Source organism: Podarcis liolepis (genome assembly GCF_965112155.1).
Source record: "Podarcis liolepis genome assembly, chromosome: 15".
NCBI classification, from domain to species: domain Eukaryota; kingdom Metazoa; phylum Chordata; class Lepidosauria; order Squamata; family Lacertidae; genus Podarcis; species Podarcis liolepis.
The window spans coordinates 3277442-3302263 of record NC_139566.1 but is presented as its reverse complement, the minus strand read 5'-3'; the positions used below and the strand labels follow the sequence as shown (position 1 = coordinate 3302263).

The 24822-nt window shown below is 50.2% G+C and overlaps 1 protein-coding gene across 3 annotated transcripts in view; it reads left to right on the top strand.

Moving 5' to 3' along the window:
* Positions 1-24822, top strand: part of CGN (cingulin) — a 67344-nt gene that overhangs the window by 26315 nt on the left and 16207 nt on the right. For all 3 annotated transcript variants that reach the window (XM_083476943.1, XM_083476942.1, XM_083476944.1), the window contains exons 5-17: positions 3733-3831; positions 6028-6179; positions 8340-8481; positions 9488-9700; positions 10533-10681; positions 11423-11564; positions 12453-12665; positions 13364-13570; positions 15415-15672; positions 17437-17607; positions 18928-19089; positions 20800-20889; positions 21983-22066. In XM_083476943.1, the coding sequence (XP_083333069.1) occupies positions 3733-3831; positions 6028-6179; positions 8340-8481; positions 9488-9700; positions 10533-10681; positions 11423-11564; positions 12453-12665; positions 13364-13570; positions 15415-15672; positions 17437-17607; positions 18928-19089; positions 20800-20889; positions 21983-22066 (2082 nt within the window). The remainder of the gene's footprint in view (positions 1-3732; positions 3832-6027; positions 6180-8339; positions 8482-9487; positions 9701-10532; positions 10682-11422; positions 11565-12452; positions 12666-13363; positions 13571-15414; positions 15673-17436; positions 17608-18927; positions 19090-20799; positions 20890-21982; positions 22067-24822) is intronic.

Below are 24822 nucleotides of genomic sequence, written 5' to 3'. Positions count from 1 at the left end.
TCCTCCTTGGCGTGATTCCTGCCCTCTCTCTGGTCAATGCATCCCAGTTCTAGGGTTGGGGGCGAGGTGGACACAAGGACAGACTACTGAACCCACATCCGTTCCGCCGGGATGCCAATATTCCCGGGCTTCTCCCCAGAACAATGAGGACTAGGAACTTGCCCTCGTGTTCTCCTGAGCCTCAGATGGTTACGGTTTGTTTGATTGTGGAGATTTATTTACTGTGTTCTTGGGAGACCATGCCAAGGAGGTCTCGAGGGGATTAAGGGAAAGGATAGGCCTTAAAAGCCTGCCTTTTAAGAAAAGAATAGCTAAGCTCTGCGTTAATCCCAATGCACACTATACAAAGAACATAAGCAGAGCCCAGCTTGCCAATAGCCCATCTAGCTATCATCCTGTTCTCACAGTGGCCAGCCACTGTGGGAAACCCAAAAACCGGATTTTCCCAGAGTTTCCATTTGTAACTGCCTTCCACCAAGCAAGAAACATCGTTCCTTGAGACTAATATTGTCTGCTAAACTCTGATGGACAGGGTCTCTGGCTGAGAAAGCCTTTCTCTACTATCGGCTGCTAACTGGAGACACCAGGAATCTAACCTGGAGCCTGTGTGCAATAATAATAATATAATAATAATAATTTATTATTTATACCCCGCCCATCTGGCTGGGTTTCCCCAGCCACGCTGGGCGGCTTCCAACAAAACACTAAAATACAATAACCCTTTAAACGTTAAAAGCTTCCCTAAACAGGGCTGCCTTCAGACGTCTTCTAAAAGTTTGGTAGTTATTTTTCTTTTTGACATCTGGTGGGAGGGCGTTCCACAGGGTGGGCACCACCACCGAGAAGGCCCTCTGCCTGGTTTCCTGTAGGTTTGCTTCTCGCAGGGAGGGAACTGCCAAAAGGCCCTCAGTGCTGGATCTCAGTGTCCGGGGAGAACGATGGGGGTGGAGACGCTCCTTCAGGTATGCTGGACTGAGGCCGTTTAGGGCTTTAAAGGTCAGCACCAACACTTTGAATTGTACTCAGAAACGTACTGGGAACCAATGTAGGTCTTTCAGGACCGGTGTTATATGGTCTTGGTGCCCACTCCCAGTCCCCAGTCTAGCTGCCGCATTCTGGATTGGTTGCAGTTTCTGGGTCACCTTCAAAGGTAGCCCCACACAGAGCGCATTGCAGTAGTCCGAACGGGAGATAACTAGAGCATGCGCCACTCTGGGCAGACAGTCTGCGGGCAGGGAGGGTCTCATGGTGCAAACCACGAGCTCAGTGCAAGAGTCCCCACTCTGTTATACAAAACCTCTCAGATCCGATCCCTGGTATTCCCAGCTAGACTGGGAATCTCCCCGCTGCCTGAAACCCTGCTGCCAGCCAGTGTTGGCAATGCTGAGCTAGACAGGCCCAGTGGCTTGTATTAAGTTAGCTTCCTCCCCTCTTTAAACCAGCCTTTTCTTTGGAGCCCTACTTTCTTTTGAGAGGCAGGACTCGAACTCAGGACTCCAATCCCCCCAGCCTCAATAAGACTTCATCTTGTGGGTTGTCTAGAGTTGTACCCAGTGCTTTTTTTCTGTGGGGACCCAGGGGTACACATACCCCTAAACAAATCTAAGTTTGGCCTCGTTGAGGGGCAGTATTTTAATATGAGTAGGAAAATGAGAGGACCCCTAAACATTTCTTTTAGGGGAAAAAAAGCACTGGTTGCACCAGGCCTGGAACGACAATTGCTCTCTTTACTGGGAAGGTGATTATTATTATTTTTGAATGTATTTTCTCCACAAAGAAAGAGGATTTTCCTGCTGATATGGGGGGGGCAGCTTTTCCCCATTGCCCTATCCAACCAAAACTAGTCTCTCTTCTCCCCACTTTCCACATGAGACCCCCGAAACGTGGAAAAGGGACAGATTAACTCCCGCCTGCCACTCCTCTACTCTGTGGGGCAAAGTGGATTTTCTTTTTACAGCGAATATTTTGCAGAGGAAAAACAATCCCTGTGTCAGCAAGAGTTTGGATGAAACCATTTCAAAGCTCAGAAGCTTTGATCTCTGCTTAGCTTCAGATAGTGATGAATTCCTGCTGTGCATCTTCCTGTTAGCACTTTTTCAAACATGAACCCAAACATCTTTCTTTTTGCAAACTTCAGTTCTTTTTTTAAAGAGCTCTCCCGGCAAATCTTGCTCTCTCTCTCCTGCCCTCCCTCCAGCCCTCGTTTCTTGACAGGGATCTCTTTCTCTCTCTATTGAAACTGACACCTCATGAGGACCGGCTGCTTGAGGGCGGAGGGAGGCCGCAAACAGATGACTCTCCGGTTGAAGGGACGTGGAAAGGGCCTCGGGTGCAAGAAGGCTGCTTGCCCAAGCTTTACATTTCAGAGTGGGGTGGGGGGTCATGCTGCTGCCTCGTTCTCAGTCCCAGGGGGGCTGGGGCAGACGATACAATACAATAGCTTTATTGTCATTGTCCCATACAGAACAGTGAAATTGAAAAATCTACGTAAGACATTCTAAACCCCCTAAAAACTCTGAAACCCCATCTTAAAATACAATATACTATAGAGACTCCTTATTTTGTTGTTTAGTCGTGTCCAACTCTTCCTGACCTCCTGGACCAGAGCATGCCAGGCCCTCCTGTCTTCCACTGCCTCCCGCAGTTTGGTCAAACTCATGCTGGTCGCTTTGAGAACACTGTCCCACCATCTCGTCCTCCGTCATCCCCTTCTTCTTGTGCCCTCAATCTTTCCCAACATCAGGGTCTTTTCCAGGGAGTCTTCTCTTCTCATGAGGTGGTCAAAATCTTGGAGCTTCAGCTTCAGGATCTGTCCTTTCAGGGAGCACTCAGGGCTGATTTCCTTCAGAATGGATAGGTTTGATCTTCTTGCAGTCCTTATATCGCATTTAAAACCAGAATTGCATCTGAGTAGAAACTGTTTCTCAGGTGGCTCGTCCTGGTCTTTATAACCCTGTACCTTCTTCCAGAAGGCAGAAGCTGAAAGAGATAATTTCCAGGGTGCGTACTATCCTACACTATCTCTGCAGCTTTCTTATGACACCTGGAAGCGTAGATTTGATCCAAGGTGGGATGAGTGCACCCAATTATTCTCTCCGCTGTCTTTACAACCCTGGACAGCACTGTTTTCCCCCTGGCCATGCAGCTCCCAAACCACACACACAGACCATAAGTTAATACACTCTCAACAGTACAGTGGTAGAATGCCATCAACAGGTCCTTTGAGAGATTGTTTTTCCGGAGGATTCTCAGAAAATATAACCTCTGCTGTGCTCTCTTCATCAGGTCTTTGCTGTTTTCTCCCCAGGTTAGGTTATCTCTCAACTCCATTCCCAGAAATCGAAACACCGAGACCTGTTCCACGCACTTCCCCTCAATAATAAGTGGTTGAATGTTCAATTTACATTTCCTAAAGTCCACAATAATGGCTTTTGCTTTCTTTAAGTTAAGGAGTAAGTTGTTTTTCCTGCACCACTCCCACAACTGCTCAACTTCCTTCCTAAAGGCCGCCTCCCCATCTGCAGCCGTGATTAAACCAACCACCGTTGTATCATCTGCAAACTTAATGATCTTATTACTGGGGTATTTGGGGGCACAGTCAGCTGTATAGAGCGTAGATAAATGTGGGCTCAACACGCACGTCCAGGTTATTTTTTTTTGCGATGGTGGTGGTCTCCAGCGTCTCCCCATCTGATGCCCCTTGCTTCTCTCCCCCCCTTCTTTTCTGGGAAGGCTGCCCCCACGGCACAGTCGACAGCCTCTCTCCCCCCGGCGGGCGAACTGACGCAGAAGGTGGAGGAGCTACAGCGGAAGTTGGACGAGGAAACCAAGGTGTGTTGGCACTGTTAACGGAGAAATCTGAGGGCTCCCTTGGGCAAAAAACAAGGACACCAGCCAGGAATACCAGAGCAAAACAGCAGCCAGTCGGCTTGGTCTTGATTGAAGACTGTTGCGACAGGACTCCCACCTGCCACCAGGTGGAACAAGATGGAAGCCCCAAACAAAAGAGCCCCCAAACCTTTATTTGCTGCTAATCCCCATGTTACACCCCCCCAAACTGCATCACTCATACATCACGGAACCACGAAAGGAGAGGTCTGGTGGCAGGAATCTGAGCATCCTGGACCCTGCCCCATGGTTCCCCTTGCCCTCCACCAAACACCCATCAAGTGTAACAAAAGAGATATTTACATTTCCCTGTTTCCCAGCCAAGTTAATCACACCCTTTTGTCTTCATCTGGGTTTGTTGTTTCTGGAATGGCTACCTGTCTGGCACTCAGGTATCAGGATGCCAGGGATTATCACTCAGGCAGAGGGGCTGCTGAGGAGCTGAGCTCACGTGTCTACATGAATTTCTGAAGTTTTCCCAGTGAGCCAGTACATAGATCCATTTATCAGTGAATTCTTACATTTGGTATCGTGCAGCAAAGGCCCTTTGAATAGATAGGAAGAAACTGCAATGAAGTGTTTTGTGGGGACAAGTCACAAAAGTGATTGTGCTGGTTTTGGTAGTGGGCTGCGTGTGCCTGATACCTGCTGGAGGGGCAACCCCCCCAACCTATACATAAATTCCTGCAACAGCACCTCTTCCCCTTTTGGTGGAACAAGAGTCTCACCTGTATTGGCTTTTCCCTGAGGACATGGTCCTACTCAAAACAAACAAGAAACAGAACACACGGGGCCATTGTTCTCCTTCCTGACTTGCAGGCAGGAGGTCCCAGATTCAGTCTCCCGGAAAAAAGGAGTCTCTCCTGTTCCCTGTTTAGAATCAGCCCTCAATTCAGAAACATGAGGACCGGAGTCTTGCCCTTATCTTTAGGTAGAGAGGTGCTGTGTCTCCAGGGGCAGCACACCTGCTTTGCATGTAGAAGGCCCCAGGTGTCGTCAGGTAGCCCTAGGAATGTCCCCTGCTTCTGCCAGCCAGTGTCGGGCAGCCCTGAGTTGCATGGGCCAAGGGGCTGGTTCAGTAACAGGCAGCTCCCTCTGTTCCCATTTAGTGCAGCCATCTCCTTAAAAACACAAGGACTAGAAACTTAACACATACCCGTATTTTTCGCTCCATAAGGCGCACCGGACCATAAGGCGCACCTAGTTTTTAGAGGGGAAAATCAAGAGAGAGAAAATTATCCTCCCCGCCCCAAAGAGCAAAGAAGCAAACGTCTTTCTTGGCTTCTGCCATAGCCACATGCAGCCTCTCCCGGCCAGAGGGGCTGTGTGCAGCTATGGCAATACCCCCACCTCCCGCAAAAGCCCACAGGAGCTGCGCACCCTTTAAGGAGCGCACGGCTCCTGCGGGCTTTTCTACGAGGAGGGAGAAGGGACTGACTGGCCGCATCAGTCCCTTCTCCCTCCTGGGGAAAAGCCCGCAAGAGTCGCGTGAAGCTTGTGTGCGGCTCTTGGGGGCTTTTCCTGCCTGCCTCCCCCCTGCATTCGCTCCATAAGACGCACACACATTTCCCCTTACTTTTTAGGAGGGAAAAAGTGCGTCTTATGGAGCGAAAAAATACGGTATATCTAAAATGCGGCATGTAGGTCGGTGGTAGAGCAACTGCCTGGCATTCAGAAGATCCCAAGTTCAATCCTCAACATCCCTAGGTAGGCCTGGGAGCGTTCCCTGCCTGAAACCTATACAGTGGTGCCTCGCAAGACGAAAAGAATCCGTTCTGTGATTCTCTTTGTCTAGCGGTTTTTTCGTCTTACGAAGCAAGCCCATTGACGGATTAGCGCTATTAGCGGCTTTTAGTGGCTTTTAGCGGCTTATCGGCTTATCGGATCAGCTGATAAGCGGCTTAGCGGCTTAGAAAGGGGGGGGAGGGAAAAAAACCCGCAGGAACTCACAAGACATTGTCGTCTTGCAAAGCAAGCCCATAGGAGATTCGTTTTGCGAAGCACCTCCAAAACGGAAAACTCTTTCGTCTAGCGAGTTTTCCGTCTTGCGAGGCATTCGTCTTGCGGGGCACCACTGTAGATGGCTGCATTCTGGGCCTATTTATTTTCTTTCTTTCACCGCCCCCCCCCCCATTGCAGCTCCGTCAGAGGTTGGAGCTGTTGCAAAATGGCCACAGGAGCGGCGCCTCCCACGACCTGGAGGTCCAGCTGGAGGAGTTGGAAGAGGAGTGTCACCGGCTGCGGGTGGCCTTTGAGAAGAAAAGCCAGGAGCTCCAGGGCAGCGTGCAAGAGTAAGTGCAAATCTGTGGGGGGGGGGCTTTTGGGGGGAACCCTCCCCCCGAGTTAAGTGCAAGCCCACCCTTCCCTCCAGATCTCAAGACCCCCAGGTTGCACCTGAATCGTGCCCTCCTTCAGGTGGGGGCTCTTGTCACCTGAAGGTCTCCACGCGACTTATAGCAAAAAAAGGATATACCATACCTTTGGGGGGAAAGAGGGAAGCAGGGCTGCTATACAGAGGCAAAAATTTGCATGTGTTGCCCCTCCCACTTTTGCCTCTGGCCCCGCCCACCACCACCAGGTGGCGCCCAGGAGGAAAGGGTAGAAAATACATCACATAGCACCTGGGTGAAAGAGGGATGGATTTGAGATCCAGCCACAGCGTCCAGATCTGCCGTTTCTGGATCCAGAGGGCTGGGGGAGGGGGAGCAGAGTTGGCTGCGGCCGAATCGCAGCTCTTGCCACTGTCACCGCCATGCAGCCTCGCTGTTCTGGGCCCGGGGGTAACCCGAGCAACGCGGTCCAGGTCCCGTCCCGAATCCAAGGGTTCCGCGAGGAGTCAGTCCGACAGGGCCAAGGCAGGAAACCAGGCAAGGTCAGGCACAGGATTACAGACAGGGACTGGCAAACAGCAACGTTGCTCCCACAACCTGGGGCGAGGTCCAGCAGCCTTTTATCTCTGTCGGGGTAGCGGCCGGTCCTGATCCCCTGGCGGCTCACCTCCCTGTCTTGCCTGAAGGCGAGCACTCCTCCTGCCAGAACTCAGGTCTCTCCTTCTCTCAGACCTCAGTCTCTGCAGCTCGGGAGACGTCGGTGGGTGACTAGACCCAGAGGCCGCCTCAGCCTCTCCTGACCCAACTGGTAGTGGAGCAGCTGTAAGCGATGGCCCAGCTGGAGGCAACGAGGGAATCCCCACGTCTGGAGCCAGGGCAGGATCAGGCCCCTGACTCGGCCCAGCTGGTGCTTGTTGCAGGGGAACCTGTGCAGACTGGGGCTCTTCAGAATCAGGCCCCAGACTTGGTTCGGCTGCCGCCTGAGGCAAAGGATCCGGTGCAGACTGAGACTCCTCTGGCTCCGATCCCGAGTCCCAGGCCATCGCACTCGCCTGTGTCACTTGCGGTCTCGGTCACACTTGTATTGCAGGCTCACGGGGCGAATAAACTTTGTAGGCAAGGACACAGCAGAAGGACTTTGATTTAATCCTCTACTCCAGTAGTCCCCAACCCTACAAAAAGCATTATTCAGACTAGCGGCTTGCACGTCCCACTAAGGAAGATGAACAATAACAACAACAACACAATCAAGTTCAAAAATTGCAATGAGTTGCGATCCGATGAAAACTGTTTGGCGTAATTGATACGACAAAATTGAACTTGATCAAGTCATGCTGGCTTTTCAAAGTCTGATGGTTACCCACGTACCTATGGGACTGCGTCTCCTAGTGTGTCCCACGGAGGACCTTACGGTCTTCAAACAAAAACATCTTGGAGGTCCCGGGCCACAGGGAGGTTAGGCTGGCCTCAACCAGAGCCAGGGCTTTTTTGGTTCTGGCCCCGATCTGGTGGAACGCTCTGTCACAAGAGACTCGGGCCCTGTGGGACTTGACATCTTTCCGCAGGGCCTGCAAGACGGAGTTGTTCCGCCTCGCCTTTGGCCAAGGCACAGCCTGACCCCCTCCTTCTGTAATCTCTAGCCCAATGGTTGCCATCAATTTGATTCTGAATTGATTTTAGAAAGAATTGATTTTAGAATGCTGTGTTACTTTTATTGTTAAAATAAAAAAATTCCTTCCAGTAGCACCTTAAAGACCAACTAAGTTAGTTCTTGGTATGAGCTTTCGTGTGCATGCACACTTCTTCAGATACACGAAAGCTCATACCAAGAACTAACTTAGTTGGTCTTTAAGGTGCTACTGGAAGGAATTTTTTTATTTTGACTATGGCAGACCAACACGGCTACCTATCTGTAACTTTTATTGTTGTTAGCTGCTCTGAGCCCGGCTTCGGCTGGGGAGGGCGGGATACAAATAAATAAATAAATAAATTATTATTATTATTATTATTATTATTATTATTATTATTATTATTATTTATTACTGATGCCTCTAGCCCTACCTGGCACAGTTAAGATGAACTCCCACCCAACCTTCTCTTTCCTCCTTCCTGACTCTTAAGGCTGAAGGACATGAAAACAATCAAGGAAGAGACAGAAGCCAAGTTGGCCGACTTGGAAGACCAGCTGATGGAGATGCAAGAGGAGCTGGACCGGTTCCGGGAGCCGATGGGAGACTCTCCAGACAGGGATGCTTTGCTGAAAGTAAGTGGCTCCCTGGAGCCTCTGGGTACCTCTGCAACATGCCAGTGCAATAGAATCACAGAGCTGTAGGTGTGTAAGGGACCCTGGGGCTGATCTAGTCTAACCCCTTGCAATGCAGGAATCACAGCTCAATCATTCCTGACAGGTGCCCCTCCTCCCAATTTTGGATTTAAAACTTCCAGCATAGGAGAGTTCACCGCGTTCCGAGAGAGTCCATTCCACGATCGAACAGCTCTTCCTGCATGACGACAGCCTTACATTTCTATGTCTATAGGAAGACAAGCAAAACCACTTTTGTGGTTAAGAGTGTTGGACAAGGGCCAGGTGTGGGGGATCTTTGGCCCTCCAGATGTTGCAGCGGCTGATGGGCATTGTAGTTGGTCAGCATCTGGGGGGCAAAAGGTTCCCCCAGGCCTGGTAGACTAGAGTTCAAATCTCTACTCAGCCATGAAGCTCGCTTAGGCGTGATCTTGGACCAATCGTTGTATTTTGCCCTAACCTATTTCACAGGGCTGTTTGTGAGGATGAAATGGGATGTGGTTTGGGGAGATTCCTGAGGGCCAGGTAGGTTATCTGTGCCTGAAGTTGCCCACCCCTGTTCTAAGAAAAACTCCAGCGGGGCGCAGGCTTTGTCTTGCAAATTATTGATTTGCTTATTTAGAGCATTTGTACCCTGCTCTTCAGCCAAAAGGGTTACCAGAGCAGCTTATGTTTGACGGTCCCTGCCGTCAAACTTATAATCTTAAAACAACAACAATCACGACACACGAGGAAAAAGGGACACGGAGGGAAGAGGAAAAACTCAAACTCTAAATGCTGGCCCAATTCAATTCAGCGGCAGGAGGTGCTTGATGGAGCGAGCCTTCTGCTTGTCACCTCTCCTGCTGAGGCAGCCTGAGGGAACAGCTGCCCCCAGGAGAGGATGGAGTGGAGAAGAGGCCTGATGGAGCCGGCCTGGCAAGGCTGAGCCGATGGGGTGAGAGCCAGTTCTGCCCTCTTTCCCCAGGAGCTGCTGGAGACCAGAGAGGAGCTGGAGGAGGTTCTGAGGGCGCGGCAGAAGCTGGAGGACCACCTGCGCCAGCGGGAGAGGGAGCTGACAGCCCTGAAGGGGGCCCTGAAGGAGGAGGTGGCCAGTCACGACCGGGAGCTGGACCGGGTGCGGCAGGAGTACCAGCACGACATGGAGCAGCTCCGGCGTAACATGGAAGACGTTTCGCAGGTGAGCCTGTTGGGTTTGACCATCTCCAGTTGCAGATGGGAGGCCCACGTAGATGGCTTTCTTTCTGTGAATGAGAACAAAGCCCCTCGCGCTTAGAAATCTAGCACATCAGGGATAAGAGGCCTGTCCTCTCCTTGACATGCTAGTTTTCTGTGTGCAGGGATATCAGGTTATGGGCCCTCACCCACAGTCTCGGTGGCAAGACTTAGACCCTCATGTCTGCTTTTACGTGAACTCTCCACATCGTTCTGCCCAGACACTGAGATCCAGTGCCGAGGGCCTTCTGGCAGTTCCCTCATTGCGAGAAGCCAAGTTACAGGGAACCAGGCAGAGGGCCTTCTTGGTGGTGGCACCTGCCCTGTGGAACGCCCTCCCTTCAGATGTGAAGGAAATAAGCAACTACCTTCTCTTTAAAAGACATCTGAAGGCAGCCCTGTTTAGGGAAGTTTTTAATATTTAATGCTTTATTGTTTTTAACCCTTGATTGGGAGTTGCCCAGAGTGGCTGGGGAAACTCAGCCAGATGGGTGGGGTATAAATAAATAAATTAACTACCTGTCATTCAGAAGACATCTGAAGGCAGCCCTGTTCAGGGAAGTTTTTAATGTATGACATATTAGTGTTTTTTTGGTCTTTGTGGAAGCCGCCTATTATCTCCCGGGCCGCTTCCCCATCTGTTTGAGTCCAGAGCTGTGCATAGCGCACACATGCACCGTCCAAGCTATCCTGCCAACTTTGCTAGACGGCGCTGCCTTTTGCCGCAAGGTTCAAGCGCCAGCCTGCTTTTGCACGTGGGGGAAATCGTAGCTTTGCTTCTCCTCGTCTCTTGCCAGGATCAGGCCAGCCTGGAGTCGGAGAGGCAGAAGATCAACACCGTGGTGAGGAATCTGCAGAGGGAGTTGCAGGAGAGCGGCGAGGAGGCCGCCCACTGGAAGGAGATGTTCCAGAAGAACAAGGACGAGCTGCGAAGCACCAAGCAGGAGTGAGTTGTCCCGTCCTCCCCGTTTCCTCCCCAAATCTTTAAAAATTGAGCCAATTGATTTTTATGCGCAAGGCAGCGTGTGGGTCGCTGGTGCGTCCTGCGTTTTTTGCCTCAGCCTTTTAGGGAGGGGCAGCCTAGACAGCGCTTTGATTTGAGACAGAGAAACTCTCATCTCGTCAGCACAAAGGAGCCTTTGTCTTTTCTGACCTTTGGTATTTGTCAGAGTTGAAAACCCCTGTTCGAAACAATATGTCGTGGAGAACTCTGGGAGGATAGCCAATGCTTTGGAATATCTATTCCTATTCTGCAAATTAAAAAAAATACCCAAATATTTTGATACTACACTACACTGAAAGGTTTAAATGTTTCCTTGATTGCCCTTGACTCTTCATGCCACACTTGCCGCCATCTCCTGCCACGCCAGTGTGGCACACTGCCCCCTAGGTGTTCTCACTGCCCCCCCATAGGAACATCTGTCCTAGCAGCTTTTAGATCAGCCTTTCTCAAGCTGGGGGTCCCCAGATGTTGTTGGACTACAACTCCCATCACCCCTAGCTAGCAAGGCCAGAGCTCGGGAATGATGGGAGTTGTAGTCCAACAACATCTGGAGACCCGCAAGCTGAGAACCGCCGTTTTAGATGTTTCACTTATCTTGCCTTTAGCGGAAGGGCGGGTGCGAATTTAGCAAATCGCAATTAAATGCCTCCTTTTTCTGGCTCTCCTTCCTTCGACTCCCTCCAGGCTGTTGCAGGTGAAGGTGGAACGCGAGGACTTTGAGGAGGAGCTGAAGGAGCTGAGGGAGCGTTTCGCAGCCGTGCGCCAGGAAGCGGATCAGGCCCGGAACGGCGCTGGCGATTCCGGAGAGGCCAGCGCCCTCAGAAAGGTGTGCTCGGTTCACGGGGGTTCCTAGGGCAGACCCTGGCTTGCAGCAGTGTGGGTGGACGTATGGGGAATGTTCAAAGGTTCTGTGGGCGGGGCCAGGGGGCAGGCAGGAGGCGGGGCTAATCACAGAAGCTTATTGTTTCACTCTAGTGCTGTAGTCTAAACCACAGGGCCTAGGACTTGTCGATCAGAAGGTCGGCGGTTCGAATCCCCGCGAAGGGGTGAGCTCCCGTTGCTCGGTCCCTGCTCCTGCCAACCTAGCAGTTCGAAAGCACATCAAAGTGCAAGTAGATAAATAGGTACCGCTCCGGCGGGAAGGTAAGCGGCCTTTCCGTGCGCTGCTCTGGTTCGCCAGAAGCGGCTTAGTCCTGCTGGCCACATGACCCGGAAGCTGTATGCCGGCTCCCTCGGCCAATAAAGCAAGATGAGCGCCCCAACCCCAGAGTCGTCCGTGACTAGACCTAACAGTCAGGGGTTCCTTTACCTTTACCTATTACAGTGGTGCCTCTGGTTACGTACTTAATTCGTTCCGGAGGTCCGTTCTTAAGCTGAAACTGTTCTTAACCTGAGGCACCACTTTAGCTAATGGGGCCTCCTGTTGCTGCTGCACCGCCAAAGCACGATTTCTGTTCTCATCCTGAAGCAAAGTTCTTAACCCAAGGTACTATTTCTGGGTTAGCGGAGTCTGTAACCTGAAGCGTCTGTAACCCGAAGCGTATGTAACCTGAGGTACCACTGTATTTATTAATTTAATGGTCATACCGATCTCTTGTAGCTCGAGAACTCTTTTCTTCCACGATGGATGCTTGCTAGGCTATGTGGATTTGTTTGTGTGTGTGTGTGTGTGTGCATGGCTTTCTAATTCTCTCCTTTTTCCCCATCCCGGCAGGAGCTGCGTGATGTCCGGGATCAGCTGAGAGACTTGACGTTGTCCAAGCAGGCCCAGGACGACCTCCTCCGCCAGCGGGAGAGGGAGCTGCTGGCCCTGAAGGAGGCTTTGGAGGACGAAGTGGGCGGCCACGACCAGGAAATGGCTGAGCTGAAGCAGCAGTTCCAGCAGAACGTCCAGCAGCTACAGAAGGATTATGAAGAGGCCTTCAAGGCAAGGATCCCTGGTGTTTTTATGCCGGGGTGTGTGTGTGTGTGTGTGTGTGTGTCTTGGCAATCAGCTCCCTGCCCAGAATTCCCACGGTGATGTCAGGTTGATTGACACGCGGCTGATCCCACCCCCACCCCCCCTGCTGAAGTTTGGCCCTTGGGCATGGGGTGGCGCATCCATCTGGGCCCAGCTCCCCCCACCCGTCACATAAGAACACCCCTAAAGAAGTCAGATTATCCTCCACCAAGGCCAGAGCCTTCTCAGTGGTGGCTCCGACCTGGTGGAATGCTCTTTCCCAGGAGACCAGGGCCCTGCAGGATTTAACCTCCTTCCACAGGGCCTGTAAGACAGGATTATTGTGATCGAAATGGTTTACTGAATATTTACAGATAAATTGCAAACAGATAAAAACATTAGCAGGATTATTGTGATAGCCTGCAGTTTTATAAGAGTATCTATTTACAGTAGATAATTAAATGAGTAAATTAGATGAGTACAGATATGCAGAAGATAGGAAAAAATCAATTTAAGGAACCGCAGAAAGAGCGGGGAGGAGGTCAAATTTTGAAACATTGAACGGATTGTAAAATTAATGAAATGTATAAATTTGAAAAGTACAAATAAAAAACTTAAACGCCTAACTCTTAAAATTTTTTTAATATTAACCTATTTGTCTCTTTCCTCCATCCCACCACCACCAGGTAAAGTCCTCCTTGGAAGGTGAGAAGGAGGCGACTGAGCAGATGAAGAAGGCCGTGGAGTCTACCCTGAGGGAGACACAGGAGGAGAACGACGACCTTCGGCGGAAAATCCTTGGCCTGGAGACTCAGATCAAGGAGTACAGGCACTTTGCAGACAACTGGCAGGGGACCGAGGCCAGGCTGAAGGAGAAGATTGCCAAACTGGAGGTACCTTTCTTTCTGGGGGGGCGGGAGAAGATCACAAGGGAGAGTCTGGGGCAGTTTCTCGCAAGCCTCTTTATTTTCCCACCGTGGTGGGGAACTGTATCCCAACCCAGGCAAAAGTTTTCCATCATTGAACCCTTGGCGGCCAGTTTGCTTAGCCCCGGTGCAGAGCCCTGCAAAGGGGGGGCCATCAGGTGTCAAACAAATAACTATAGGACCACTGCAAGACACCTGAAGGCAGCCCCGTATAGGGAAGTTCTTAATGTTTGGTGTTTTATTCTGCTTTTATATTTTGCTGAAAGCTTCCCATCTCGTCCAGCCCCCTGCAGTGCAGGAACATGCAGCTGTCCCATACGGGGTTTTATTTTTTTATTGTGTTTGTGAACCGCCCTGGGAACCTCTGGGTATAGGGTGGTATATAAATTCAGTAAATAAAAATAATATGGGGACTGAACATGCAACCATGGCATTACCAGCACTGTGCTCTAACCGGTGGATAGGCAAACTAAGGCCCAGGGGCCGGATCTAACCCAATCGCCTTCTCAATCTGGCCCACGGATGGTCTGGGAATCAGCGTGTTGTTACATGAGTAGAATGTGTGCTTTTATTTAAAATGCATTTCTGTGTTATTTGTGGGGCATAGGAATTCATTCATTTCCCCCCAAAAAATATAGTCTGGCCCCCCACAAGGTCTGAGGGACAGTGGACCGGCCCCCTGCTGAAAAAGTTTGCTGACCCCTGCCTAACCATCTGACCTATCCAGGCTGACTATTACAGTGGTACCTTGGTTGTCAAATTTAATCCATTCCAGGAGTCTGTTCGACTCCCGGAAGCGTTCAAAAACCAAGGCGCGGCTTTCGCTTGGCTGCAGGAGCTCCTTGCACTCAATCGGAAGCCGCGCCGGACATTCGGCTCCCAAAAAACATTTGCAAACCGGAACACTCACTTCCGGGTTTGCAGTGTTGGGGAGCCGATTTGTTTGGGAGGCAAGCCGTTCGACAACCAAGGCACCGGGCTTTCTGAACTTTGGGTTCTCAGATGTTGCTGGACTACAATTCCTATCGTCCAGGATTCGGGATCAGGATGATCAGAGATTCCAGGAAAGTTGGAGTAAATTTATGGTGCGTTTAAAGGATAATTGTAAAACTCTAAAAACACTGGCAGGATTGAAATAACTCCTACAGTGTAAAGATAAAGAGGTTTAGCATTAAAATACGCGATTTAAAAGAATAAGGGATGCACGTTGAAGGAAGGAGGGAAGTCACAAGCTCGGCAGAGCTAAGAGTATATATGTGGTTTTATGTACAGTGGTACCTTGAGTTGCATACGCTTCAGGTTACATGTGCTTCAGGTTACACACTCCACTAACCCAGAAATAATGCTTCAGGTTAAGAACTTTGCTTCAGGATAAGAACAGAAATCGTGCTCCGGCGGCGCAGCGGCAGCAGCAGGAGGCCCCATTAGCTAAAGTGGTGCTTCAGGTTAAGAACAGTTTCAGATTAAGTACAGACCTCCGGAACGAATTAAGTACTTAACCCGAGGTACCACTGTATTGTATAAAACTGCGTTAATAAAATAATAAAAATTTATTGGGGGGGAATACAATTCCCATCGTCCATAGCCAGCAGGGGCAGCAATCCAGGATGATGGGAGTGGTAGTCCAACGACATCCGAGAACCCAAGGTTGAGAAAGCCTGCCTTAAACTGTAGGTGGACAGGGACCGATCCGAAATGCCCGCGTCCTTAAGTAAGAGGGACTTGAAGGAGCAGCTGCAAATCTCTTGCGCTATGTACTACTGCCGTCTCCCTTTTTTGACGTTCCTGCGCTGTTGTCCCCCCGTTCCCAGTCCGACCGCAAGCAGATGGAGGAGTCTCTGGGGGACGCCACCGACCAGGAACAGGAACTGCTTCTGGTGAAGCGGTCTCTGGAGAGCCGCCTGGAAGACGCCCAGAGGAGCCTCAACCGCCTCTCCCGGGAGCACCAAGACCTGAGCGCCTCTCTCCACGAGGAGCTGGCACAGAAGGAGCAGCTCAAGAGGGCCAAGACCGAGCTGGAGGAGGAGAAGCGCCTGCTGGACAAGAGCATCGGGAAGCTGACGAAGGAGGTGGGTGCCCCCCCCAGACTGGCTGGCCGCTGCTCATTAACCAGCAAGCATCTATAAAAATTATTCGTGGCATGGAGGGATTGGTTTTCTCCCTCCTAACACTAGAGTTCACGGGCATTCGGGGAAGCTGGACATTGGAAGATTTGGGACTCGTGAAAGGAAGGACGACTTGACACAGCTTGTAGTTGATCTGTGGAACTCCTTTCTGCAGGAGGCAATGAAGCCCACTAACCTTGTGTTTAGTCGTTTAGTCGTGTCCGCCTCTTCGTGGCCCCCTGGACCAGAGCACTCCTGTCTTCCACTGCCTCCCTCACGCTGGTCTCTTCGAGAACACTGTCCTACCATCTCGTCCTCCGTCATCCCCTTCTCCTTGCGCCCTCCATCTTTCCCAACATCAGGGTCTTTTCCAGGGAGTCTTCTCTTCTCAGGAGGTGGCCAAAGTCTTGGAGCCTCAGCTTCAGGATCTGTCCTTCCAGTGAGCACTCAGGGCTGATTTCCTTCAGAATGGAGGGGTTGGATCTTCTTGCAGTCCATGGGACTCTCAAGTGTCTCCTCCAGCAGCAGAATTCAAAAGCATCCATTCTTTGGCTGCCGCAGCACTGCAAAGGGGGGTGGCGTTCGCTCCCAGCTGGCCATGAGAAGACAGCCAGATCATTAGGCAGCAGGCTCTTGCTGCCAGCTCCCATTTTCTGCTGAGGTTTAAGGAGCTGACACGGGTGATCTGGCGGGGCTTTTAACAGAGCAGCAGGATTGTGACAGGGTCCGCGAGGGTGGACAAGGCGATGACAGGAGTAGCCAGCAGATGATGCTTTGGCCTTCGCTGGTCCTGAGAGGGAGAGACGCAGAATCTTGGCCAGGCTGTGCAGAGAGATGCCCAGAGACCCTGTATTTCGTGTGTGTGTGTTAGAGAGGACCTTAGATGCTCTACCATTGAGCTATGGCTCTTCCACAGCTGTATATATACATGTATTAAAAATGCAAAAGGTTCTCTGGTCTTATGAAATAGGAGGCAATTGGGGAGCCAGCCATCCTCCCACTTCTTGGAGACGGGGGGAAATTGGGAAGGGTGTTAACAATCTTCCTGGTCCTCATGCTGGTAGCTTCAAGAACACTGTCCCACCATCTCGCCCTCCGTCGTCCCCTTCTCCTTGCGCCCTCCATCTTCCCCAACATCAGGGTCTTTTCCAGGGAGTCTTCTCTTCTCCTGAGGTGGCCAAAGTCTTGGAGTCTCAGCTTCAGGATCTGTCCTTCCAGTGAGCACTCAGGGCTGATTTCCTTCAGAATGGAGAGGTTGGATCTTCTTGCAGTCCATGGGACTCTCAAGAGTCTCCTCCAGCACCAGAATTCAAAAGCATCCATTCTTCGGCGATCAGCCTTCTTTATGGTCCAGCTCTCACTTCCACACATCACTACAGGGAAAGCCATAGCTTTTACTATAAGGACCTTTGTTGGCAAGGTGATGTCTCTGCTTTTTAAGATGCTGTCTAGGTTTGTCATTGCTTTTCTCCCAAGGAGCAGGTGTCTTTTAATTTTGTGACTGCTTTCACCATCTTCAGTGATCATGGAGCCCATGATTAAAACATGGTTGCAAGAACCAGTGATCCCTATATTCTGAGCAAAATGCTTGCTTGACCTGGAGGTAGGCTGTATGAATTGTGTATTGCTTTGTAACGATTTGTTGGGTCTCTGGACCGTAATAAAGGTTGATGATGGTTAGAACATCCTCCTTGAGGTTTCACCTGGAGTCCCTCTCCTCTCCTCCAGCTAGATCAGATGGCTCAAGAGTCCCACAGCGCCCTGTCCAAGCTGCAGACTCAGCTGGAAGAATACAAGGAGAAGTCACGCAAGGAGATCACGGACTCCCAGAAGCAGGCCAAAGAGAGGAACACCGAGGTGGAGAAGATGCAATACAACCTGGGGCGGTTGCAGGACGAGGTACGATGGGGTGGGAAGAGGGCCCTGTGCTCCCCTTTTCTCTGCTTTCAAAATCAAGAGGCGAACACAATGCAAGGAAGGGGCTATGGAATGAGCAGGGGGCTGCGAGACCCCAGAGGTAGCAGTGGACACTGGGCTAGGTGGGGCCATTCGTCTCGGCCAGGTGAGCTGTCCGTGGCTGGCTTCTTCCTCCTCTTTCGTCTCCTTGAGACTCAGCAGGAAGGACAAGGATGGGGAGGAACTAGAGTTAGCTGGCTCTGCCTTTCATTGCCACTATTATAATAATATAATAATAATTTATTATTTATACCCTGCCCATCAGGCTGGGTTTCCCCAGCCCCTCTGGGCGGCTTCCAACACAATATTAAAAGACAGTAATGCATCAAACATTAAAAGCTTCCCTAAACAGGGCTGCCTTCAGATGTCTTCTAAAAGTCTGGTAGTTGTTGTTCTCTTTGACATCTGGTGGGAGGGCGTTCCACAGGGCGGGTGCCACCACCGAGAAGGCCCTCTGCCTGGTTCCCGGTAACCTCACTTCTTGCAATGAGGGAACCCCCAGAAGGCTCTCGGAACTGGACCTCAATGTCCAGGCAGAACGATGGGGGTGGAGATGCTCCTTTAGATATACTGGACTGGGGCTGTTTAGGGCTTTCAAGGTCAGCACCAACACTTTGAATTGTGCTCGGAAACGTACTGGGAGCCAATGTAGGTCTTTCAAGTCTGGTGTTATATGGTCTCGGCAGCCGCTCCCAGTCACCAGTCTAGCTGCCGCATTCTGGATTAGTTGTAGTTTCCTGGTTACTTTCAAAGGTAGCCCCACGTAGAGCACATTGCAGTAGTCCAAGCGGGAGATAACCACTGGCTCGGCCTACTCTTTGGTCCCCGTGCCTTCCGCCCCACGTTTCCCAGTGGGCTCTGGATGGGCCTGTTGCCCTGATCCAGCACCCTTATTCACTCCCGATAGCTGGGGGCAGAACCTCCATCTGCAAGGGAAGTCTATCTCTGACACTAGGGGAACACACACTGGATGAGAAGGGCTGCCTCTTTCGTTCCCGCCTTATGGGTGTCCACCAAGACTGCCTCCGGCAGGAGAGTCAGTGTGGCCGTAGGGCAAGTGTGGACTTCAGCTCCCAGCAGCCCCAGCTGGCAGCTAAGGATGATGGGAGATGTAGTCCAGCAACACCCAAGGGTCACGGGGGGTTCCCACAAGGGGAAAAATGCCAGGTTGGAGGCAGGGCCTGGGTTCGAATCTCTGACTCCTCCAGAAAGGCATGCTGGTCTACTCCCTCGCAAACCCGCTTCCGTTTCGCTCCCTTCCAGGTGATGCGTCTCAAGCAAGCCCTGCAGGACGCCCAAGCCGAGCGTGAGAACGCCGTCCTGGACAAGGAACTGCTGGCCCAGCGCCTCCACAACTTGGAGCAGGAGATGGAGTCCAAGCGGAGGTCGCAAGACGATCGATCCCGGCAAGTCAAGGCCCTGGAGGTTTGCATTTCCACCCTCCCCTGCCTTCCTCTTTCCTGAACTGAGAATCCCAGCAGACCTCCAGACCTGTGGCTCCAGCGCACGTTTAAAGCGGTGTGATGCCTCTTTGTAAACAGCCTTTGGCTTCCCCCAAAGGATTCTGGGAGCTGTGGTTTGGCAAGGGTCCTGAGAATTGCTGGGAAACACCCCCTGCCCCCATTTGGCTCCCAGGGGGGGCGAAGAATTGCTCCCCCTTCACAGAGAACTCTGGGAATTGTAGGGGAATAGAAAACTGGAAACGAGGGAGGGTTCCTCTCCTTGTCAAAGCAAGAAAAAAATGTGGTTTTTTGCCTTCTGGTCTGGGTCCCCCATGCATGCAATACCTCCTAGCCAACAGCAGGAGGCAGCAGTGCTGCTTTTCAAAAAGTCTCTGTCCATCCCCCATACAGCGGTTTGGTTCGTCTGTCTCTGCTACAAACACCCCACCCCCAGTACAGAGCAATTTTGGTAAAACCTGATAATTTTTGCATGTGCTTAAAAATAGCAACACAGCACAGATGTGTTTTCCAGCTCCTCCTGCTGCAACACGTTTGCAAACACTGCATTTTCCCACATGAAGCGCTTTTTTTTTGTAGAACGACCACGGCAAAAACCTATTTTCCAAGGTTAAGCAGGCAGAAATTAAACCAGCAGTCTGATGGTTTAGTTTTTTTGCGATCAGAAGGTCGGCGGTTCGAATCCCCGTGATGGGGTGAGCTCCCGTTGCTCGGTCCCTGCTCCTGCCCACCTAGCAGTTCGAAAGCACGTCAAAGTGCAAGTAGATAAATAGGTACCACTCCGGCGGGAAGGTAAACGGCGTTTCCGTGCACTGCTCTGGTTCGCCAGAAGCAGCTTAGTCATGCTGGCCACATGACCCGGAAGCTGCTTGCCAGCTCCCTCGGCCAGTAAAGCGAGATGAGCGCCGCAACCCCAGAGTCGGCCACGACTGAACCTAATGGTCAGGGGTCCCTTTAGCTTTCCTTTAGCTCAAGGTGGCTTGTAGAATTCTTACCTCTGCTGACGTTATCTTCTCAGCAGCCCTGTAATGCCAGGCTGAGAGACTGCGGGTTGGCCCAAGGTCACCCAGCGAGAGCTTTGCGGCTGAGAGGGGATTTGAACCTTAGTCTCCCAGGTGGTAGTGCCACACTCTGGCCACTGCACCCCACTAGCTAGAGGTGGTTAGGGTAGTAAGATTTATGACCTGGGAGACCAGGGTTCAAATCTCTGTCCACAGCCAGAAAGCTCACAGGAAGCTAATAATAATAATAATAATAATAATAATAATAATAATAATAATAATAATAATAATAAATTTTATTTATACCCTGGCCAGAGCTGGGCTCAGGGCAGCTAACACCAGTAAAATTACAATAAAAACATAATAGGGGAAGAAAACCAATTTAAAATACAGGTTAAAATAGAATTTAAAAATTAGCTCCTTGGAGGAAAAGTTGGTATATAAATGAGATTATTATTAAAGTCATACTTTCTTTTATTCTGCTCAGGGTTCGGTCCCGTCCCCCCCTGCAAACAACATTTTATTGTGGCCTTTTCCCACACAGTTCCAGAGCTTCAGTTTCATTTCTGAAGCCAGCTCAATGCGCCACCTTTATGTCATTGCCTGAATGAGACCTGCACTCACGGGCGGGATAGCAGATAACGTTTGATTAAACGCGTACAATGGCTTTTCAGGACAAATCGAAACGCCTCGAAGTGGAGCTGGACGAGGAAAGGAACACGGTGGAACTCTTGACGGAGAGGATCAACCGCACGAGAGACCAGGTGGGGGAGCTGGCGCCAGTCGACATCTTGGCTGCTTTCAAAACGCGGGCTGTGTCTAAAGCAGCGCTGTGCCACTTTAAACCCCAAGGAATTCTGGGAAGTGTAGTTTGTTGAGGGTGCTGAGAGTTGTTAGAATATCCCAGGCACCCCCAACCTGCGGCCCTCCAGATGTTTTGGCCTACAACTCCCATGATCCCTAGCTAATAGGACCAGCGGTCAGGGATGATGGGAATTGTAGTTCAAAACATCTGGAGGGCCAAAGGTTGGTGGACGCCTCATGGAACTACAATTCCCAGAGTTCCCTGTGAAGAGGGCTCTGAGAATTGTAACCCTGCGAGGGAATTCGGGGTCTCTCGGCAGCACAGACTACAACTCCCAGAATTCTTTGGGAGGCCTGCTCCTGTCCATTGTCAAACTGCCCTTAGGGAGTCTGTAATCACACGTCCATTTAAATAGCTTTTATTCTACCGCCTTAAACAGCCACAGCTCCCCACTCCAAGAACCCCGGGAACTGTAGTTTGCTACAAGCGCCGAACGTTGTTAGGGAAACCTCTGTTCCTTGGCGCATCAATGCAATAAATAGATAAGTATTCAACGACTTTGAAAATAAAATCTTTGGGTTGTATCAATGCTAACCCTACTCAGGCGTATACAAATTGTGCAAGGTACGAGCTCAGCACAACAAGGTTTGTCCCAGTCAGATCTTTAACTCCAGAGGAAATCGATTTGCATAAATAATAACAACACAACACTACCACATCACCGATCAATTGAGAACCACTAAATCTCTTTATAATGGCCCAGTCTTTCTACGTGCACAGCACTCAAAAAATTCAGCCACTATTAAAGTAATTTGATCATTGCTGTCCGAAAGCAGGCCCTGAACTGTTGGTATGATAGAATTCAGCCTATTGAGTTGAAGGCCTCTAATAATTGTCTTCTGCTGACAACCCTGTCCCCTATCAAAACCTTATGCTTTTGATCTATGGGCTGTTTTTAAAATGAGGCTGCATTTTAATTTGCATTTTAACCTGTATTGTAAATTGGGCTTTTCCCCCCTATTATGATTTCACTGTGATTTGTCTCCCTCCAGATCGACCAGCTGCGGGCCGAACTCCTCCAAGAGCGCTCCGCGCGGCAGGACCTGGAGTGCGATAAGATCTCACTGGAAAGACAGGTGAGACTGGCGCTGGCGTGTTCGGTCAGGTCTGCCTCTTCTCTTTGCCGACTCAGCGATCGGAGGCTGAAGGGATCGTCTCACTTTCCTCCTCCCACTGCCACTGCGTATAGTTTTAAAGTTATACAGATAATAACCGGCTGATTCTGCTCCCCCACCACCCAAAGAATGGAGAGTCCACAACTTCCTGAAGGAGCCCGTTCCACTGCCAAACAGCTCTTACTGTCAGGAAGCTGTTCCTGACGTTTAGATGGAATCTCCTTTCTTGGAACTTGAAGCCATGGATTCGAGTCCTACCCTCCAGAGCAGGAGAAAACAAGCTTGCTTCATCTTCCATGCAGTAGCCCTTGAGATATTTGAAGGTGGCTCTCATATCTCCTCTCAGTCTCCTCTTTTCCAGGCTTAAACGTACCCAGCTCCTTCAACTGTTCCTCATCAGGCTTAGATTCCAGGCCCTTGATCCTCCTGGTCGCCCTCCTCTGCACACCTTCCAGCTTGTCAACATCCTTCTTAAATTGTGGTGTCCAGAACTGGACACAGGATTCCAGGTGTGCTCTGACCTCTGGGAATTGTACCTCCAGGTGTGCTCTGATCTCTGGGAATTGTAGCTCTGGGAAGGGGGAACAGAGATCTCCTATGAACTCTCAGCACCCTTGTGGTTGAGTCGTTTAGTCGTGTCCGCCTCTTCGTGACCCCCTGGACCAGAGCACGCCAGGCCCTCCTGTCTTCCACTGCCTCCTGCGGTTTGGTCAAACTCGTGTTGGTACCTTCGAGAACACTGTCCCACCATCTCGTCCTCTGTCCTCCCCTTCTCCTTGTGCCCTCCATCTTCCCAACATGAGGGTCTTTTCCAGGGAGTCTTCTCTTCTGATGAGGTGGCCAAAGTATTGGAGTCTCAGCTTCAGGATCTGTCCTTCCAGTGAGCACTCAGGGCTGATTTCCTTAAGAATGGAGAGGTTTGATCTTCTTGCAGTCCATGGGACTCTCAAGAGTCTCCTCCAGCACCAGAATTCAAAAGCGTCAATTCTTCGGCGATCAGCCTTCTTTATGGTCCAGCTCTCACTTCCATACATCTCTACTGTGGGGTCTATTACTTCTCTTGATCTGGACTCTAGACTTCTGTTGATGCAGCCTAGAATAGCATTGGTCTTTTTTGCTGCTGCATCACACGGTTGACTCATGTTCACCTTGTGGTCTACTTAGACCCCCAGAAGCTTATAATGGTGGTGACTTGGGGCTAGTTTATTTATTGATTTTGATTTTTTAAAGCCCGGCGTCTTTTTATCCAGCCCATGTCTCACCCTAAAACGATATTCCGGCTATTGTTGCTTCTCTTTCTAATCCTTCTGAGTCCCAAGTTCACACGAGAAATAGAGAGCCTTTTGCCTCCCCCTTCAAATAATTTTGGCAGCGCCAGATGGTGGAAGGGAGATAAAATCCAAACTAAATTGGAATGGCAGGCGAAGTTCTTTGAATATGTAGAATTGGCAAAGATGACAGGGAAAATTAGGAATCAAACAAACCAAGAGTTTAATAAAGAAAGTGATTTATTCAAATGATATTGTTCTCAGGTAAAATCTCTGCATGTTTTGAATAACTTCTGCAAAGATATATTCTACCTTGAATACGAACAATTAACGATAAGTTAAAAAATATGCAGTCAACAAGGTAATGATGGACCCATATTGAGGATTAGGGAAGTCACAATTTATGGAAGAATTTTATGATTTGTATGTGAGGTGATTTGCTTTCTCTTTTTTTTTTTGTTCTTTTGTGGTGGAGGGATTTAATACTTCAAATAAAGATGAGAATTCAAAAATAAAATAAAATTGGCAGCTGCGGTTTGCTAGGAGACCCCCTCTCTCCCTATTCCCCCTCACAGAGCTGAAATTCCCAGAGTGGTTTAATATTTGCCCCCCAACTGGCATTCGGACGGTGGTAGGCGGTTCAGGCTCTGTTCATAGAGTCATAGAATCATAGAGTTGGAAGAGACCCCAAGGGCCATCGAGTCCAACTCCCTGCCAAGCAGGAAACACCATCAGAGCACTCCTGACATATGGTTGTCAAGCCTCTGCTTAAAGACCTCCAAAGGAGGAGACTCCACCACACTCCTTGGCAGCAAATTCCACTGTCCAACAGCTCTTACTGTCAGGAAGTTCTTCCTAATGTTTAGGTGGAATCTTCTTTCTTGTAGTTTGGATCCATTGCTCCGTGTCCGCTTCTCTGGAGCAGCAGAAAACAACCTTTCTCCCTCCTCTATGTGACATCCTTTTATATATTTGAACATGACTATCTTATCACCCCTTAAACCTCCTCTTCTCCAGGCTAAACATGCCCAGCTCCCTTAGCCGTTCCTCATAAGGCATCGTTTCCAGGCCTTTGACCCTTTTGGTTGCCCTCCTCTGGACACGTTCCAGTTTGTCAGTGTCCTTCTTGAACTGTGGTGCCCAGAACTGGACACAGTACTCCAGGTGAGGTCTGACCAGAGCAGAATACAGTGGCACTATTACTTCCCTTGATCTAGATGCTATACTCCTATTGATGCAGCCCAGAATTGCATTGGCTTTTTTAGCTGCCGCGTCACACTGTTGGCTCATGTCAAGTTTGTGGTCAACCAAGACTCCTAGATCCTTTTCACATGTACTGCTCTCAAGCCAGGTGTCACCCATCTTGTATTTGTGCCTCTCATTTTTTTTGCCCAAGTGCAATACTTTACATTTCTCCCTGTTAAAATTCATCTTGTTTGTTTTGGCTCA